This window comes from Rosa rugosa, chromosome 1 (genome assembly GCF_958449725.1).
Source record: "Rosa rugosa chromosome 1, drRosRugo1.1, whole genome shotgun sequence".
Taxonomy (NCBI): domain Eukaryota; kingdom Viridiplantae; phylum Streptophyta; class Magnoliopsida; order Rosales; family Rosaceae; genus Rosa; species Rosa rugosa.
Genome location: NC_084820.1, coordinates 43,223,460 through 43,241,614, shown reverse-complemented (window position 1 = coordinate 43,241,614; position 18,155 = coordinate 43,223,460). Strand labels below are relative to the sequence as shown.

The 18,155-nt window shown below is 38.5% G+C and overlaps 2 protein-coding genes across 2 annotated transcripts; one reads left to right on the top strand and one right to left on the bottom strand.

Annotated features, from left to right (window-relative positions):
• The first annotated feature begins 3,473 nt into the window (after positions 1-3,473).
• Positions 3,474-6,137, top strand: LOC133725002 (putative receptor-like protein kinase At1g80870). The gene has a single exon (XM_062151995.1). It carries the CDS (start codon positions 3,726-3,728, stop codon positions 5,895-5,897), a length of 2,172 nt encoding a protein of 723 aa, XP_062007979.1. The 5' UTR covers positions 3,474-3,725; the 3' UTR covers positions 5,898-6,137.
• A 1,816-nt stretch (positions 6,138-7,953) lies between these two features.
• Positions 7,954-9,328, bottom strand: LOC133738043 (wall-associated receptor kinase-like 10). Its single transcript, XM_062165482.1, has one exon. The coding sequence runs from the start codon at positions 9,283-9,285 to the stop codon at positions 8,311-8,313; it is 975 nt and encodes a 324-aa protein (XP_062021466.1). The 5' UTR covers positions 9,286-9,328; the 3' UTR covers positions 7,954-8,310.
• Positions 9,329-18,155: the final 8,827 nt, after the last annotated feature.

Below are 18,155 nucleotides of genomic sequence, written 5' to 3'. Positions count from 1 at the left end.
ATATATATAATATAAATCGAATACGCACTAAAATTTGGGGCATTGACAAACATAACATTTTGTTGTAACTTGTAACATACATATTTAGTTGGGTTATTATCACAAATGGTACCTGAACTTATCTTCTATTTTATCGATGATACCTGAACTTCAATTTTGATCACAACCAGTACCCGAACTTTTCGATTTCATTTTAAATGGTACCTAAGGCCACATTCGGTAACTATTCCGGCCAAAAAAGCCAAATCTAAAAAAAAAAAAAAAAAAAAAAAGAAGTTCAAGGCAAGTCTATTACCAAAAAATCATCAAAAATCATCACTATGATTGCCTCCCATGCCGTTTTTAGTTGGAATAGTGACCGGAGGTGGCTCTAGGTACCATTTAAAATGAAATCGAAAAGTTCGGGTACTGGTTGTGATCAAAATTGAAGTTCAGGTATCATCGATAAGATTGAGGTATAGTTCAGGTACCATTTGTGATAATAACCCTATTTAGTTTCTTCCCGTCCTCATTACAGGTTTTTTTAATCTAGGTTTTCACGGGATCCATTTTTGAGTTTTAATTTGTATTTTGCAGCTTTTTCTCATTAAGTTACTTGCTTTTCTTAGTAAGGGGAATGGTTTGGCCTAGTCTTTCATTCCCCCAATTCTGTATTCTTAGTTTTTTTTTTCTTTGAATAAATTTGCTAGTAGGGGACTGGCGGTGGGTTTCCGGTTGTGGTACTCTTTGTAGGGGTTGTGTGAATGGTAAAATATTTCTCTCAAGCCACTACAAATGAGCTAATATCGCCTAATTTCTGTTAATTTATATATAAAAAATAAGTATTTTCTTTGGTAGAATTACGATTGATATGTGCATATATACATAATACATAATACATATATATCTATGCGGATGCATACAAAAGATACACGCCAAATAACTCGTGTTATGGTTCCACAAACCAGAAGATGATAAGATAATATCCAAATCAAAAGTGTCACTGTGAAATCTCATATCCCATCTGGTGGACAGGTCCCATGTACACATCACCAACACCCCATGTTCTTTTGCTCACAGTCAATCTGGTCTGCGTACAAAAGCAAACTCTGTGCAGTATCATAACACCCCACAACTCCATTTTCCCCCTCTCCGTTCTCTTAGCATTTCATCCCTATCATCACAAACGTGCATTGCCTAATGCACGCTTCAACTCGAGGAGACATTCAGTAGGACCGCCGTGCTACGTGGATGACACAACCGGCTAGTGTAGTGATATTTTTGGTTTTCTTCCCAAACTGTCTTTTATTGGGCAGCTGTATCGTTTATGGGCGGACATAGATATCATAGTGCCAACTTACCAATGTGGCTTTCTAGTCCTGAGTCCTGATTGTGTGGGCATAGCCTAGAGGCTACAATGTACCTCCCCTTAATCCTTGTGTCACATGTGTGATATGTAATGTGATGCCCCAACTTTGAAATGTCTTTTTGGAATTTTGGTGGGTGAAATAATTTAGATGTCTATGCCATCTGTTGCGAACTGATTGAATAGTTCTAAAATGGTACTCGAGTGATATACGAAAAATAGTTCTTGGTTAGCACTAGTACTAATGGTGATAGAGCCTTTTTGCTTTTGAATCCATCAAACTTTCCAAAATAGAAAAAAAAAAGAAAAGATAAAGATCAATGTAAAATATGAGACCGACCACTAATTAAGTTAAGTTGATGACACAACTTGTTTTTTTTTTGGTATGAGATGACACAAATTGTTTGGTACAGAGAAGAGAGTTGAATATCCTTTTTAAGGTTAGAAATGAGAATGATGCATGAGAGGAATCTCAATCATATCATTCTATAGAGAGTAGAGACAAAGCTTGTGAGGCAGAGGCTCTATAACAAGAGTCAGAAAATTTAAACAATCCTTCTCCATTCTGTAACACAAACTGACTACTGTAGTACACGTGCCTAACCCCACCTTTGATTATTGGTCACTTTCCTTAGTAAATTCGAATCACAATTTTTTTTTGATGGAAAAATTCGAATCACAATTGAAGGTAAGTGAATAGATTAAACTTCGTAAATTACGCTAAATCTAATCATCTTCAAATCACAAACGTATTAATAAATTCGAAAACCAGTTTCCACGATTGAAGGTCAAGATACAAAGACCCTCAAGTAACTCATGTTTCTTATATTTTAAGATTGGATAGTGGATAAACTTAAATTGACTATCTAAATGTAGACATCTCAACTTTGCAATTTCTTTTTTAAATCTTTATTATTATAGATCAAAGTTTTATTTGCTTATAGAATTTTATTTTGTATATTTGTCACGATGTATAATTGGACTTTGAAATTTAAGATATATTTTTAGAAGTCACCAATTTGGGTAAAAATGTACCGACTATACTTACCGTTTTCATTTGGTGGGTAAACCTTTTCCAAGTTACTTCTGCAGAGGAGGAGAGCATGGAGGCTAGCAAAGACACGGCCGAGACAGAGAACATGGAGGTTGGCAAGGATCTGGTTGAGGTGGTTAGCACTCCTGTGAGTGCCCTTGAGTAGGTACTTGCAAGAACATGAATAAATTAGAGTTAGCTCTTGAGTTATTTCAGAATTTTCTCTAAGGCCATGTTTGGTTCATGGATTTGAGGCATCAGGAAAGGAAAGTCTTTCCTTTCCTTTGTTTGGTAACCACAAAATCTGGAAGCACTTTCCTGACAGAGAGGAAAATTGGGGGGAAGGTCATTCCACTCAAGACCCCTGGGATTGATTTTCCCCTCTTCTTTCCCAACATTTATGACTGCAATTTTGGACAATAATAACCCTGCTCAAATATACAATTGCCAAATATACCCATTGAAACATAGTTTGTATTTTTATTAAAATACAAGGGTATTATTGAAACATAGCTATATTTTTACTTTCCTTTCCTTCACCAACCAAACACTGGAAGGGAAATCAAATGGTCTTTCCTGGATGCTTTCCCTGCTTTACCAAACACAGGAAATGAAACCTGACAGGAACTTTAGTTTCCCTTCCCCACTGGAAAGACAAGGGAATTGATTTCCCTTCCGTGAACCAAACGAGGCCTAATAGTGTCAGGTTACTTCATTAAACTTATTTTTCTTTAGATTAATGTTGCATTTTAGATTAGTCTATGCTCTCTCAGAATGACTCAATCTTACTGTGGGTCTAAATTTTGGGTGAGCTATTTCTTTTTACTGTTATGTACACAAGGTGATGGATAAACATCCACATTCTCTCAAAAGTTACTCTGTGTCCCAACTGGACACCATCTTTCCCTCCAATTTATTTTTATTTGTTTTTGATTTTGTTTTCTTCTCTGCATGTTAGGACTTTGTCTGCAAAGCTTTCTCTTTAGTCAAAAGCACCTCCAACTTGGGACCCCTCCCTTACATTCCACTATTTTCTAATCCTAATTTTCCAATCACAAACACCAAATATTAAAAAACAAACAATCCAGAATCAAAACCCAATCATCAAAAACTTAAAAAAGGCGAAGAGATTAGCAACAATCTCTGTATAGATTATCCAACTGTAAAGCAAACCCACATTGGATACTGAAAGACAAAGTCACAAACAGGAAAAAAAAATGCAGCAATGAAAAATGAGAATCCCCAAACCCCATTCTTCCTTAACCTTTAGCCAATCACCACCTTTGGAACCAACCCAGAAACCCTAAGACCCAGAGACTCTGAAGTCTGAACCCACCTCACCAAACCATGCCTTCAAGGCCATTCCCTCCTTCAAGTCCTCAACTTCCAATTTTAAGCCCACCCAATTTCTTAACCAAGACCAGGGTCTTGTTCTTGGCCCTCACAATCTCAGCTTCTTTCGTTATAATCTCATCCATTGTCTATTTTGTTTATCACCTCTGGCATTCCCTTGTGGACAGAGCTAAGACAATCCCATTTGATTCCAGTGCACCTTTGAAGCTTGAAAGGTTCTCATACAAGGACCTCAAGAATGCCTCCAATGACTTTGACTCAGCCAATGTTATTGGCAAAGGTGGCTCTGGCACTGTCTTCAGAGGTATACTCAAGTGTGGTAAGCTGATTGCTATTAAAAAGTTGGATGCTTTGAATTTGCAGACTGAGAGAGAGTTTCAGAATGAGTTGCAGATTCTTGGGGGGTTAAGATCACCATTTTTGGTGACCCTTTTGGGTTACTGTGTGGAAAGGGATTATAGGATTCTGGTTTATGAGTACATGCCCAATAGGAGTCTCCAAGAATCACTTTTTGGAGATGGTGTTTTGAGTTTGGGTTGGGAGAGGAGGTTTGAGATAATTACAGATGTGTCTAGAGCACTTGAGTTCTTGCATTTGGGATGTGATCCTCCTGTTATCCATGGTGATATTAAGCCAAGCAACATTTTGCTTGATTTCGATAACCGGGCAAAGATTTCGGATTTTGGGTTGTCAAGGATTAAGGTGGAGGGTGAGTTTGGGGTTGACATGTTCAGCCAGGACTTGGGGAAGAGTCAGGAGCTGTGGAAGAGTCAGGAGCTGTCTGGAAACTTGGCTGTGGATACTTCTCCGGCCATTGGTACACCTGTGGAGAGTGCTAATGAGGTAGATTTTGCTCTTGCTTTGCAAGCATCTTCATCATCAAAAAACAGTAGGAAATGCTGTAATGTTAAAGCTTTGAACTTGAATTCAGTGAATTATAATGCTAACATTGCCTATGAGAGTGAGCTTAAGAGTAGTGATGCAAAGGGAAAAGAGGTTTCGACTGTAGATTTTGGTGGGGATGATTGGAATAATAGGTTTGTGCCTTATGATGATGAATTCAGTAGTGTTGATCATAGTAAGGATTTGGGTTTTATTGCCGGTTCTGCTGTTGATGAGGCAGAGGATGCAAAGCAATGGGGGAAGGATTGGTGGTGGAAGCAAGATGGAAGTGGTGAATTGTGTAGTAAAGATTATGTTACAGAGTGGATTGGGAGTCAGATTTGCCCGTCTTCGAATCCTGATTGGGATGATGACAAGAAGAGCATTCCTGATCAGAAGACTGACTTAGATACATCTCCAGTCGATAAACTTGAAAATGGAAATGGACCCCATGTACAACAATTTGGGTTTGGAAATCTCAGCAAGGAGTTTGAGAAGAATGAATCGAAGGGCAGGAAAAACCGCAAGAGGAAGCCGAGGAAGATGCAAGAGTGGTGGAAGGAGGAGCACCTTGCCGAGATTAGCAAGAAGGGTAGTAATCTGAAAAATCTTGAAACAAAGTGGAAGAAAGGCTTCAAAATGCCACGTTTTGATCTTGGTAGATGGTCTCACTTTCGCAAGAGAAAGAACTTTAGGGAACAAAGTCAAGAAAAGTGTGATCAAAATGGTGAGTTCAGTTTCAGAAGGGGATGGAAGAAAAAGAATGCACATTCCGTTGGCAGTGACATGTGGAGTGGCGATCTATTTAGCCGTGAGCTAAGCAGCACAACAAGCATGAGAGGGACATTGTGTTATGTAGCTCCAGAATATGGTGGATGTGGGTACTTGATGGAGAAGGCTGACATTTACAGTCTAGGTGTGCTAATCCTTGTGGTTGTGTCTGGTAGAAGACCACTACATGTTCTTGCATCACCGATGAAGCTAGAAAAGGCAAATCTAATAAGCTGGTGTCGACAGTTAGCTCAAGCCGGAAACATACTAGAACTTGTAGATGAGAGATTGAAGGATGAGTACAATAAAGACCAGGCAAGTTTGTGTATAAATTTGGCTCTTTCTTGCTTACAAAAGATGCCAGAGTTGCGGCCAGACATTGGGGAGATTGTAAGAATCTTGAAAGGGGAGATGGATCTCCCACCACTCCCGTTCGAGTTCTCTCCTTCCCCTCCTTCTAGGTTATACAGCAGGAGCAGGTCAAGGAGAAAACAGACTACAACTGCAGAGTAGGCGCCGTGACATATGCTTCATTTCATTTTTCTTTGATCATAGAAGAGTTAATCCGGAAATTTGGGGCCTGAAAGTTGTGTGTACCATGGGGATTGTCTTGTTGTATGTATAGTAGCTAGATGATTCTGCTTTCTTTGCCATTACTGGGTTCATGTCCAAGTTCACTCGAAGAAGTCCCTTTGTTGTTTCATCCATGTAACCAGGATTTCTCAATCATAATCAGATCGAAGTTTCCTTCAATTTGTGCAATAACCAGTTAATCATCATGGATGTGCAAATTGCCTTCCAAACATTGACACAAACTATACAGCAATCCTATTAAATTTGAAAAATATCTAATTGAAGCTTGCGAGTTGTGGTTACACGCTTTTACTTAATGTGATTACTCTGCATTTGTTTATACAGTAAAGGTGATCTTTCAGGAGGAGTTGAATAATTAAAGAAGAACTGCTCCACCATAAAAGCCAGGTAGTTCTAGTTTACCAGCCATTGCTGTAACTTTAACGAACAGAGCAAATGATTGACCCTTTAATCTGGTGGGAGGTTTTGTTTCTTTGACTAGTCATGAACCACTGAAGTCTTAATCACGGGCCCAAGATAATCACTACTATAATGTGAATTATTAGGCCACGAGAGGTTAAGATTAATCATCATATGTTTCCCGCTGAATTATCCTGTCCTTTTTTCTTTTCTAGAAAGAAGAGAAAGGAAAAGTCACTACCTGGGCAAGGAAAAATTGGAAGTGTGATTTAGGCGCTCTTCTTTTCTTATTGGACCACAAAAAAAGACAATAGCTAGGGACTTTTGTACCATTTGAGTCATAAAAGAGGTTGTACAGTGCTGTTGTCTAGAGAACAAGCATCATGGCCACTACTCTGTATCTATTAATCTCAGAGTCTCAGACTGCACTATGAAAACTTTTCCCTTCTGCCAACACTTGAAAAACATCATTTGTTTCGGGTACTATTTTTTTCTTCAGTTTTACTGATTAGTTACTTGTACCTAACAAAAAACGTTCATCCCTTTAGATTGCCAGTGCAGGGACAACTGAAAAAGATATTGCAAAAGAAATTAATGATAAGTTTAGATCTGCAACCATAGTAAAGTTAGGATCCGTCTATAAGGTTTGTTATGTTCTAAAATTCATTTCCCCGTTGTAAACACTGTTAAGACTCCCATTTTCTTTGTAATAACCAAGACATGCACAACATCTCTTGTATTCACAAGCTTTTATTAGGAAACCCAAACTGGTCTGAGTATGCTAGTGGTTACCTCTCTTTAAAGGTGCTTAACTAGTTTGCAAATCTTTAAACAGTATCGATGTTTGGTAGTTATTGGAGGAAGGGACTTTCTAGTCGGTTGTAATGTCTATGTTTGAGAGATTGACAAATGCAAACTATGGAGCCTTGTCCAATTCATTGAGTTGCTTTCTTTTGTGTCAAAATTCTTAACAGAAAAGCATCCTGGTTGTAACACATAATTACATACATGCAGTATTCAATATGATCATAATTGGACTTTTTTGAATATTCAGCACATACGGAGAATCCTAATTTTCTACATAGATCTCTCATACTCGCGTTTTTATTTCAAAATTTTAGTATGTCAATTTGTTAGTGCTTTCGAAAAAAACACGCTGTTGGCTGCTCATGAATGTCTGATGGGAAAAATCAGAAAAATAACAACGATCATATAATAACTCTTTGCAAGAACTATATATATTACAGAATAATTTTCAAAAATATCTCATCAGCTGACTGTAGAGCAAACTACAACAACAATAGACCAGTGATCGATCAATTACATATCATAAGCTTTTGATCAATCTGAGTAGTTGTGCTACCTCTGTCATGATGGGCCTCTCGTCCAGATTTGCTTTTGTGACACCTCTTACCTGTTTGGCACATTCAACCACTTACTGCTTGCTTTCATCTTCCAAGTTGTTAATCTCCAAGTGGGTTTTTGGCTTTTTGCTAATGTACGTGCTTGTGTAAGAAATCTCCTCAATCCAATGAAATCCCAAATTACTACAAACGTCTCAACTGCAAAAAGCTCAAGCAGTAGAATTCGAAAGCTATATACCAATCGATCTAAAAATTACAGTGTGAGGTTATGTAAATTTCATAAAATCGCAATCCTCCATCTTACAGATAGAAGAGTGGCCATGTCAACTGTCTTGAGTCTCAAAGCTCAATTCTTCAGTTGCTTATAAACTACAGCCCCAGCTCTGAACTAATACGACAGTGACCAAACATGTTGACATTTCAGTATTGAAGGAAAACAATTTTCCTCAAACATGTTGACATTTCATTATTAATTCTTAATTACATACATTAGTTGTTTTTAATCTGTCTTGTTGACTTGGGGAGCTGAACTAATCAACATAAGAATAACACAAGGGACGGAGAAATATTTAAAGCTGGAACCTTTTGATCGATCTGAGTGTCTGTGAGACTTCTTGCGCCGTGGGTCTTGCATTAGGATCTGAGTCGAGACACCTTACTGCGAGCTTGCTGCATTCTGTTACTTGCCTCATGTTGCTCTCATGCAGTAAATTTCCCTCCATAATGTTTTCCAGTTCCTTCGAATCCCCAGAAGACCGAAGTCTTAGTAGCTCATAACTTTTCTTTCCTGTCAAAATTTCGCATATTATCATCCCCAAGTTAAAGACGTCACTTTTCTCTGTATAACGATTATACATCAGTACTTCTGGAGATAAGTGCCCTAAGAAACTGAGACATTCGGAAAGTACATGGTCTTGGTCCAAAGGAATTGGTAGTGACACTTGGAAATCCGACAGCTTGGCGACGCAGTCCTGGTCCAGGAAGATATTTTCAGTTCTAATATTCCTATGAATGAACACCTTGGAAGAGCCGTGGTGAAGATATGAAACTGCATCTGCTACTTCAATTGCGATCTTTAACTTGGTCTTCCATGGCAGTGATTGTGCATTATCTCCATAAATGTGACGAGGGAGATTTCCTTTTGCTGGGAATTCAAAAACCAGAGTGGCCAACTCCGTCTCAAGGCAACATCCCAAGAGCTTCAAAACGTTCTTGTGATTGCTCATGTTTGAAGAAACTGCAAGTTCAGTTGCAATTAAAAATTCACTACTCCTGTAGTTTGATCTTTCTCCGAAAATTTTCACCAAAATTTCACGACCTCCATGAACTCCTTTGTACACTCCGAAGTTCCAACCGTCATATCTCATTCCGTCATCACTGTGGTAGTCATTTGTTGCCTTCTTGAGCTCTTCTGCGGAGTACAATTGAATCGGATTACAATTACCATTGAAATCATGAATGAGCTGTTCCAATATGGTAGCTCCATTCTTCTGGAAGAAGCCCTCTTTTGCTTTGGATTTGTGGTTTCTGAAGAGTGATAGCATATTGAAAGATTGGGTTTCATTTGCTGGCAATACAGCCTAGCTGTGATCTAATAAGAGATTACGGTGTTCTCTTTTGGTCTCACACTGCGGAAAGTCAACTTGGGGCCTAACGCGCAAGACACACACTAGTTACTTCACCTGCTCCACACGCTGGTATTATTATCTGCGTGTGGTTCAAACGTTTTCTTCAACATTTAGAATAGGCTGAAGACTTTGAAAATGAATCGTGGTTGGTATACTTTGAACTCAAACAAATCGAAGATCAACTATTACCAAGGGAGGAAGAAATGATTCTTCTAGAAGTATCCTGCCTACTTCCGGCTTTTTTTTTTTTTTTTTTCCGTCATATATGACTTGCAAGATCGTTAGCCAACAATAAGTCAGCATCCAACAAGCCAACAATAACAAATTTCTTCAAACAGCAGCACTTGGAACTGTTTTGGCTAACAAAAAAAATATTTATATTTGGTTCATTACTTGCAGGGAGTCCAAGTTACTAAACCCCTAAACAGTCGCAACTCAATTCAGCTGCAAGAAGAACGGAATAATTGATGTAGGCATTTCTTCAGCAGAATCTAGTTCAACACGAAGTGTAGAATCTAGTTCACTAATTTCTATGTTGGGATTAGTGAATAAGCATTGAGATAAAATGTGCGGTTTTTTATTTTCTGAGATTAATACTGCTTAATTAGAGATTTTATTTGTTGAGTTAACAAACGATTAGAAATGTCACCGGCCGTGGTGACTTATGCTTTCCTTGAAAAAAAAGAACATTGATTTTACTTGGCTTTGGGAGTCTCCTGAATTATTTTCTACACAGGAATTACAGTGAGTATTAAATACGTCATATAATTTATTGTTATTGATTTTTAAAAATAATCATTGTGTTTGTTTGTTTTATTTGAGTTGAAGGATTGATATTGATGTCGTGTGTGAAGTTGGTTTAATTGAAATCTTGTATTGAGATATTATAAACATGTGTTTTACTTGGAGATTGTGATTTAGTTTACTCATACAAGTTTAAGAAGCTTAGCGGGTTTGTTATTTCATTCATGACTATCGTCAAGAAAAACTAGATGAATTTTTGGGAAAATAGGATGTGTAAAGAGAAAGAGAAGGATAAAATAGGTACCCAAATACATACGTTTATATTTCTTTGCTTCTAACTGATGTATGTAGGACGAGAGTGAGCTCGGTTTAGCCAGAAAACCATATAAGCAAAAAAGCGGCTTAGAATCAAGAAGAGTGATTGGAAAATAGGTAACTGTTGAAGAATGTTGAGATTTAGTGTGCCTTGTCAAACTAGGATTAGTTCTATGATTGTAATAGGAAAGAAGGTTCTAGAATTCCTAGTTCTATTTGGATTAGTTTCCCTTGTATCATAAGAATATGTACTTTGTAACCCCTATATATAGGGCTCCTATTATCAATAGTGAAATACACAATTCTCTCATCAATCTCTCTTGAATTCTTTATTCTTAAACACGTTATCAGCACGAGCCTTAACCCTGAAATCAGAAGCCAAATTTTTTCTGCAAAGCATCCTGCTGCGCAACACCAAACCCTAGGAACCTGTATGCACCATCCTTGGCCGTGCGCACCACTTCCATTGCCGCAAGTCCTCCTCCTCCTACATCATCTTCAAGTTCAAGATCAAGACCAAGAAGAAGAACAAGAAAAGAAATCCAAGTAAGTATTTTCATTAAAGTTCCTGTTTTCCGCACTTTAATTTTATCTTCTTTTTCTTCAGGGACTTGCAACCTCTCTTCTTCTACATCCCACCTTTCTGTAATGTGGGTTCGATTCTATAAAAGCGGAATCGTGGGGATTCACGCTATATGAACTAAGAGTGTTCGTAGACTTTGGACTAAGAGCGTCCTTAAGCATTGATTTTGACCATACAAACATCATTGTTTTGGTCTAATCCAATTTCTTGGAAATCGATTTCTTGGTAGCATTAAGCCTCGGAAACTAATCCATTCTTGTTTCTCCTTTTCAGGATGTCAAACTTGAACGAGCTCGATTTTACTCCATTGGATTCTACGGGCATCGGATATTTCATGTGGGATCATAATGTTGAGCTCCACCTAATTGCCCTTGATATATTGTCTACATTAATCCAAGAGCCCTGTTATGAAGGAACCGCTCAAGACTCTCAAACTGAGATAGATAATTCTAGGGTACTTACCCTGCTGAAGCACCACATAGAGATGGCACTCCAGTATGAGTACATGAATAAGGATAGCGCTAGAAACCTTTGGGTAGCGCTTCGTGAACGTTTTAGTAAACATTCACCATCTTCCGAACTTGGAAGCACGATGGAATAATCTCCGCTTCTCTAAACTTTGAAATAGTTATGGAATATTGTTCGGAAGCTCTCTACATCAGATCATTGATGCATGCATGTGGAAAAACTATCACAGAAGAACAATTGATTGAGAAAACCCTAACTACCTTCCCCATCATTGAATTAAGATTCTCTGAATTCTATCGAATCTTAATCAACGAAGGATGGATCACAAATCTCCATCAGCTAATTGGAGCTATGGCTTGTTTTGAAAGGCACAACTACGAATTTGTGAATAGAGAATATGGTAGGCCTCAAGATGGCTACCATGAGCACCGTTCAATGGCTAGAAGAAGTCGCCATGGACGATATGATCCATATGATCAACATGCTCAAGAAGATAATCGCCAAAGTTGGCGAATACATGACCAAAGGAGTCATGACTTTGAGGGTATAGGGGGTTGGACACCATGGTGCCACTTTTAGCCATGGTAACATTATTCCAACGCCAATGGTCCTAGGGACCATGTATATTGCCTCAATACGCCTCAATCAAGAGAGCATCCTCTACATTATGTTTTATGAAGTATCTGATCAATGGTGATCAAGACATCAAGATATAAAAGACTTTAAATCTGGCGATGAAGATAAAATGCTGCAGATTTTTCGTATAGTCTTTTATTTTCCAAGAATTATGTAATAGCAATTATGCCTTAAATCAATAAATGACAATTGTCTTAACTCTTTCTCACTACGCTCGCCCAATTAAGTATGATGTCTAGGAAACTAGTTGAGATTAGCTTTGCTCCACCGACATCTCTTCTTACTTTCCTGGTGATGTTTAATTGGAGTTACCGAAAGGATTGAGTGACTACGATTTGTTTAAAGTTTGATTTTTATTTTGGATTAGATTTGGGTCCAGAAACTTTGATGTAATAATTGGCTATTATTAATAAAGTATCGATTATTCTATTTCATGTCTTGGACATATCTTAAATTCGAACTTTATTATTTCAAAGATATAAGACCCAATGGTTTTCATGTGGAAACACATTGTGAGAATGGACAAGAGTTCCTTTGCATCACTTTTAATGACTACGGATATAAACGAGTCTTAGAGAAACTTATGTGTCACTCTAGTAGGTTATATGTAACCACTATTCGAGTAATTATGTCCAATGACGTCATAAGAGATGACCCTTGAGATACCAACACATTTAGGCTTTGATAGGACCGTTTGGGACACCCAGGTCATGATATGATCAGTAATACTAAAAACTTCACACGGACATCCATTCTTCAGAACGAAGAGAAGTAAGAATCAAAAATTGATTCGAGGAGAAGAATGGCATGCCCCTGCGCCTCACAGTGCCGCCACCATGCTAGACCAGCCACCAATGGATGGCGCCGCCTACCCCCTGTGGCCATCACTTGGCTTTGAAGCCAAGAACCCTAACTCACCTCCTCTTTCTACTTCTAAAGTCAATTGTGACTTCATGGCTCAACCAAAATCTTCATTGGTTGCTTCTAAAACCCATCTTTTGTTCTGTAAAGCCTGTTCTGTAAAACCCATCCTATGCAAAGGACACTAAGAAAATAATTCCATTCTTACATAGAATCCAAGGGGATTTTGTGAATCGATTCAACCAACTTGTGGACTGCTTAGATGTTTTATGGTGTTGGTTGATGTGCGGACATGCTGGTCATGTGTCGCGCTATTGTCTATTCGTCATGTTGCTTATGATAAACTCCTAGCCTCGATCATATGGCTACGGGTTCACTACTCGGATCATCCCATTCAGTCCATTCGACTTAATAATGCTAGAGAGTTTACATCGAAAATTTTCGATGACTATTGCATATCATTGGGGATTCATATTAGGCATCATATTCCCATGTACACACCCCAATGGTCTCGCGAAAAAGCCACCATTAAACGACTACGATGGTTGCCCGGACATTGGTAAATGCGCACCAATATTTCCGATTAGGGTTATGCAATATCACATGTAGCTATGCAAATTCGTCTACAACCCATAGCCACTCAACATTTATTTACGTTACAGCTAGTGATTGGGTGCGAGTCTAATATCTCGTACTTACACATATTTGATGTGTGATTTATGTGCCAATCGCGCCGCCACAGCGCATCAAAATAGGTCATTACAACGAATGCATATATATATATATATTTGTGTTGGATATAAATCTCCAACTATAAGTCCGCTATGTAGAACCCTTGATAGGCGATCACTTTACCGTTAGATTTGCGGATTGTCATTTTAATGAGTAGTCTTCCCATCATTAGGGGGAGATTAGAACGTCAACGTTCAATAGGAACGACAGGAATTGTCGTGGTCTGTCCCCACTATGTCTCATCTTGATTCCCTAAAAGTGACGAGATCACGTATACCTGCTGCAAACATGCCTGCAAGGATTGATGTCCCCACAAGAGGACACGGCACCACCCAAAAGAGATGGGCACAGCACCACCACCATGGGTGGTGGAATTGTGATGCCACAAGGTGGCATAATGGCATCATAGGCCATGGGTTCCGCTAGAGAGCGTAGGAGATCCATATGTTCGATGGATTCTCGCCCTAGGAAGAGAGCGAGTTTGGCACAACTTGATCCATTGATCATTGATACTTAAAATCCGTCTCATGAGAATATTCTGGATTGTGGTTATGTTCAAACTACACTAGTGTGCATGAGGACGTGGGCCGCCGCCGTGTCCGATCCATTGATCATTGATACTTACATAGACATCGTTGAGGGACGCCTCAATGTTAGAACCAATTCCTAAGAATATAGAGATATCTACAAACTACACTAGTGTGCATGAGGACGTGGGATTATTGGGACAAATGACATCGAACCTTGCTCCGTTGAAGAATATCAACGTAGAAGAAATTGGCCTAAAAGGAAAGATGCGATCCAGGTTGAATTGGATTCACTAACGAAGAAGAAGGATTTCGGGCCTAATATGCCAACACCTCCTAACATGAAACCTGTTGACAGTAATAGGTCTTCATTAGATAGCGTACGAGAAAAAGAGATGGTAATCTTGTCTTATGGCGCAAGGCTTTTCACAAAACGCTCTGGAATCGACTATGAGAAGACTTATTCTCTCGTAATGGATGTCATTGCACTCCACTACCTTGTCAGTTTGGTAGTTTCCGAATAACTGAACATACAGCTTATTAATGTGGTCACTACATATCTTCATGAGGATCTAGATATGGAATATAATGAAGGTTCTTGTAGACTTCATTTACCCAAATCAAGTGGCTCTAGACCACAGAGCACGTTTGCAATGAAGTTGAAACGCTCACTAAAGTGACTACTTGATTGGGATGAGATATGATGAACTATGCCCGCGCGTTTCCATGACAAGTTCCAGATTTGCAATTGTCGCGGTTTATGTTGATAAACATAATTGGAACCCTTGTGAGTTAAGGGAAACCGTTGAACACCTGAAATTTGAGTTTGAGATGAAGGACCTTGGGAGAACACGGTTTTGTCCAGATTTAGAACTTGTATACCGTGTCAATGAATGCTTTGGCATTTTGATATAGTCAAGATGCACTTCCATGGCCGTCTATAGTCTTGACCCTAAGAGGGATACGTTTCGTCCTAGGGATGATGACAAAGACGTGTTAATTGGTAGAACTATCTTACCTAAGTGCAATAGGCGCATTATTGTACTTAACACAATACAAAACTGGGCATCTCATTTGTTATGAACTTGTTGGCTAGATGTAACCCTGCGCCAACGCGATGCCACTAAATTGGTGTAAAGACAATCTTTCGATACTTAAAGGGTACGATCGATATGAGCTTGATTTATCCATACAGAGAGAAAAGGAATGACGGAAGAATGAGATCGGACCTCATTAGCCCATGTGGCGCCATCCATGAAATGGCCGCTGGCCATGTCGCCACCGCCTGGGCCGCCGCCGTCCATGGTGGCGGGCGTTCTCCTCCTCTCCTCCATCAAAACGATGGTGATGTTTTGATGGGTTTTGTTGATGCAGGGTATCTCTCTGATCCTCACAAAGGTCACTTCCAAACGGGTTATGTCTTTACCATGGGAAGCACTGCGATATCTTTGGAGGTCTACAAAACAGACCCTTGTTGCTACTTCCTCGAATCATGCAGAGATTATTGCTCTACATGAATCAATGCGTGAATGCATATGGTTAAGGTCCATAGTTGGACATATTCGAGGAACTTGTGGTTTAAAGTCTACCATAGATGAACCTACATGCATTTATGAGGATAATGCAGCTTGTATTGAACAAATTAAGTTAGGTTTCATCAAGGGCTACAACACCAAGCATATATTGCCTAAGTTCTTTTATTATCAGCAACAACATACACTTCTAAAGATTGAACTGAATCAAATCCGATAAGAGGATAATATAGCGGACTTATTCACTAAGTTGTTACCTAATTCCACCTTTGAGAAACATGTGAAGAGCATCGGATTGAGAAAGTTATCTGAACTCCCATGAATCATAGCAATCAGGGGGAGATGTCGACATCAGGGGGAGGTATGATGTCTACATGTTCGGTCTCGAAGAGTGAAGGACGTGTTGTATGTCGGATCATAATTCATATACATATTTGTGCCCTAAAACATGATAATTACTTGTTCTAAAGTCCAATTTGATGTTGACTAATCCAATTTCATTATTTCCCTAATCTTGTACTTTTGCCTAACCTTTGTGTTTATTTATATATATTTATTATGTTTTCCTTATCATGCTAGGAAATGATGGAGAAGAATGGAAATGCACTGAAAAGTCAACCTTAGAACATTTTCTTACTCCGGCTAGGAGAAAGTGAGTTAGACAAGAAAGGAGGGGTAGCCGCTTGACCAAAAGAAATTTGAATGAGTTGAAACTTTCCAGTTTTATTCTAGACATCCCAAGGATCATTTCTTATGAAGAGTGCCAGAGCTATTTTTGAGTGGAAAGCCTTCAAACAGTCAATCCAATTTTCTGAAAGATGAAAACGGGAAAACCTGACCTGTACTTATTTCAGAAGCATTTACGGGCCAACCACAGTGAATTTAACTCTGAAATTTTACCAGGATGATCTACACTCATAGAGGAACATTTGATATGAAGAAATCGGAGGCCCATTCTGAAGTCTTGGTGGAGAATTAATTGAAGGAATAAAGGGGCAGAAAGTGACCTAAAACCAGCTCAACATTCATCATGTTCATGTTTCCCACCCACATAAAGAAAGCTAGATGCTTTTCTCTTTTTCCTTGGATATATTTTTCTACTCCATTCTCTTTAATTTATCATCATCACTTCCATATTTCTGCACCTTCATGCTTTGCTTTCATTTCATCATTACTCTATCTTTTCCATATTTTACAAACCACTTCCATACTCCACTTTCATTATTTTTCTTCCTCTCATCATTTCACTCTTCTTTTTCTTCCCTATATAAACACCTTCTCCTCTCACTCTCAATGACCAATTCCTTCATCCATTACATCTCTTTTCTCTCTTCATCTCCTTCACAAAACCTCCATATCCACCCAAAATCCAAACCCATAATATCCATACTCCTCAACCTCCATCACCACCACCATTACTCCATCACTACCACTCAAAGTTGACCAAATCAGCATCATATCTTCATCACCATTCCATTCATCATCACCATCAAAAAGCTTATCATCCATCCATTCCACCATCAAGGAGGATTTAAGGAGTATTGAAGGAGGAAAACGAAGCTACCCATTGATTTGTCAAGCTTCAACTAGTTCATTCTTTCCTCAACTCTTTAATTTACCTTGATGAACTTTATAGATTTGATGCTAATTTGTATGATTATGAGTGAGTAGTTACTTTGTTGGGGCTAGGGTTGAAAGCCCTAGCCAAACTTGTATGAATTGATATTTTAATTTACATTTGAAGTTATTAGTTATTTTCATCTTCATATGCTAATTCAAGAAGTGAATGCATTCATTCAAACTTAACTACTTTGAATGTGTTGTGTTTGTCATCTCATGAAAAAATGTTTAGGGAGTAGTTAACCTTGAGCATTGATAGCATAATAGCATCCTCTATGTGCATGTGAAGGTTGTGAGTTAAAATCACCTAGATCTAGGATTGGTTTGCTTGCATGACTATCTAAACTCAAAGCTTTATGCATCTAGGAACAATGAATTAAGCTTAACCGGTAATAAGATTTGTTCTTAGGTAGTTAATTCTAGACTTATCCGGTTGGAATTGATAACATTAAAGTAGTTTAAGCCTTTGTAGTCTTATCCGGATGCAAAGAGGGTAATTGGAAAATTAGAATATAATCACTTGTATTTGAATTTCAATACTTGCAAGGGAGGTTAGTGGTAGACAATCCAACCCCTAACTTCATCCATTATATTACTAGTTTAGTTTAGAGTAGTTTAGTTTACATTTGAGCATTTATTTTAATTTGGTTCACTACTCTATCCAACAAACAATTTCACTATCACCACAATGCACATACTCACCATGAGCCTAGATTTCCTTGTGAATTTAGGTTTGTGATTGTACATTTGCATATTCTAGCTCTCCTT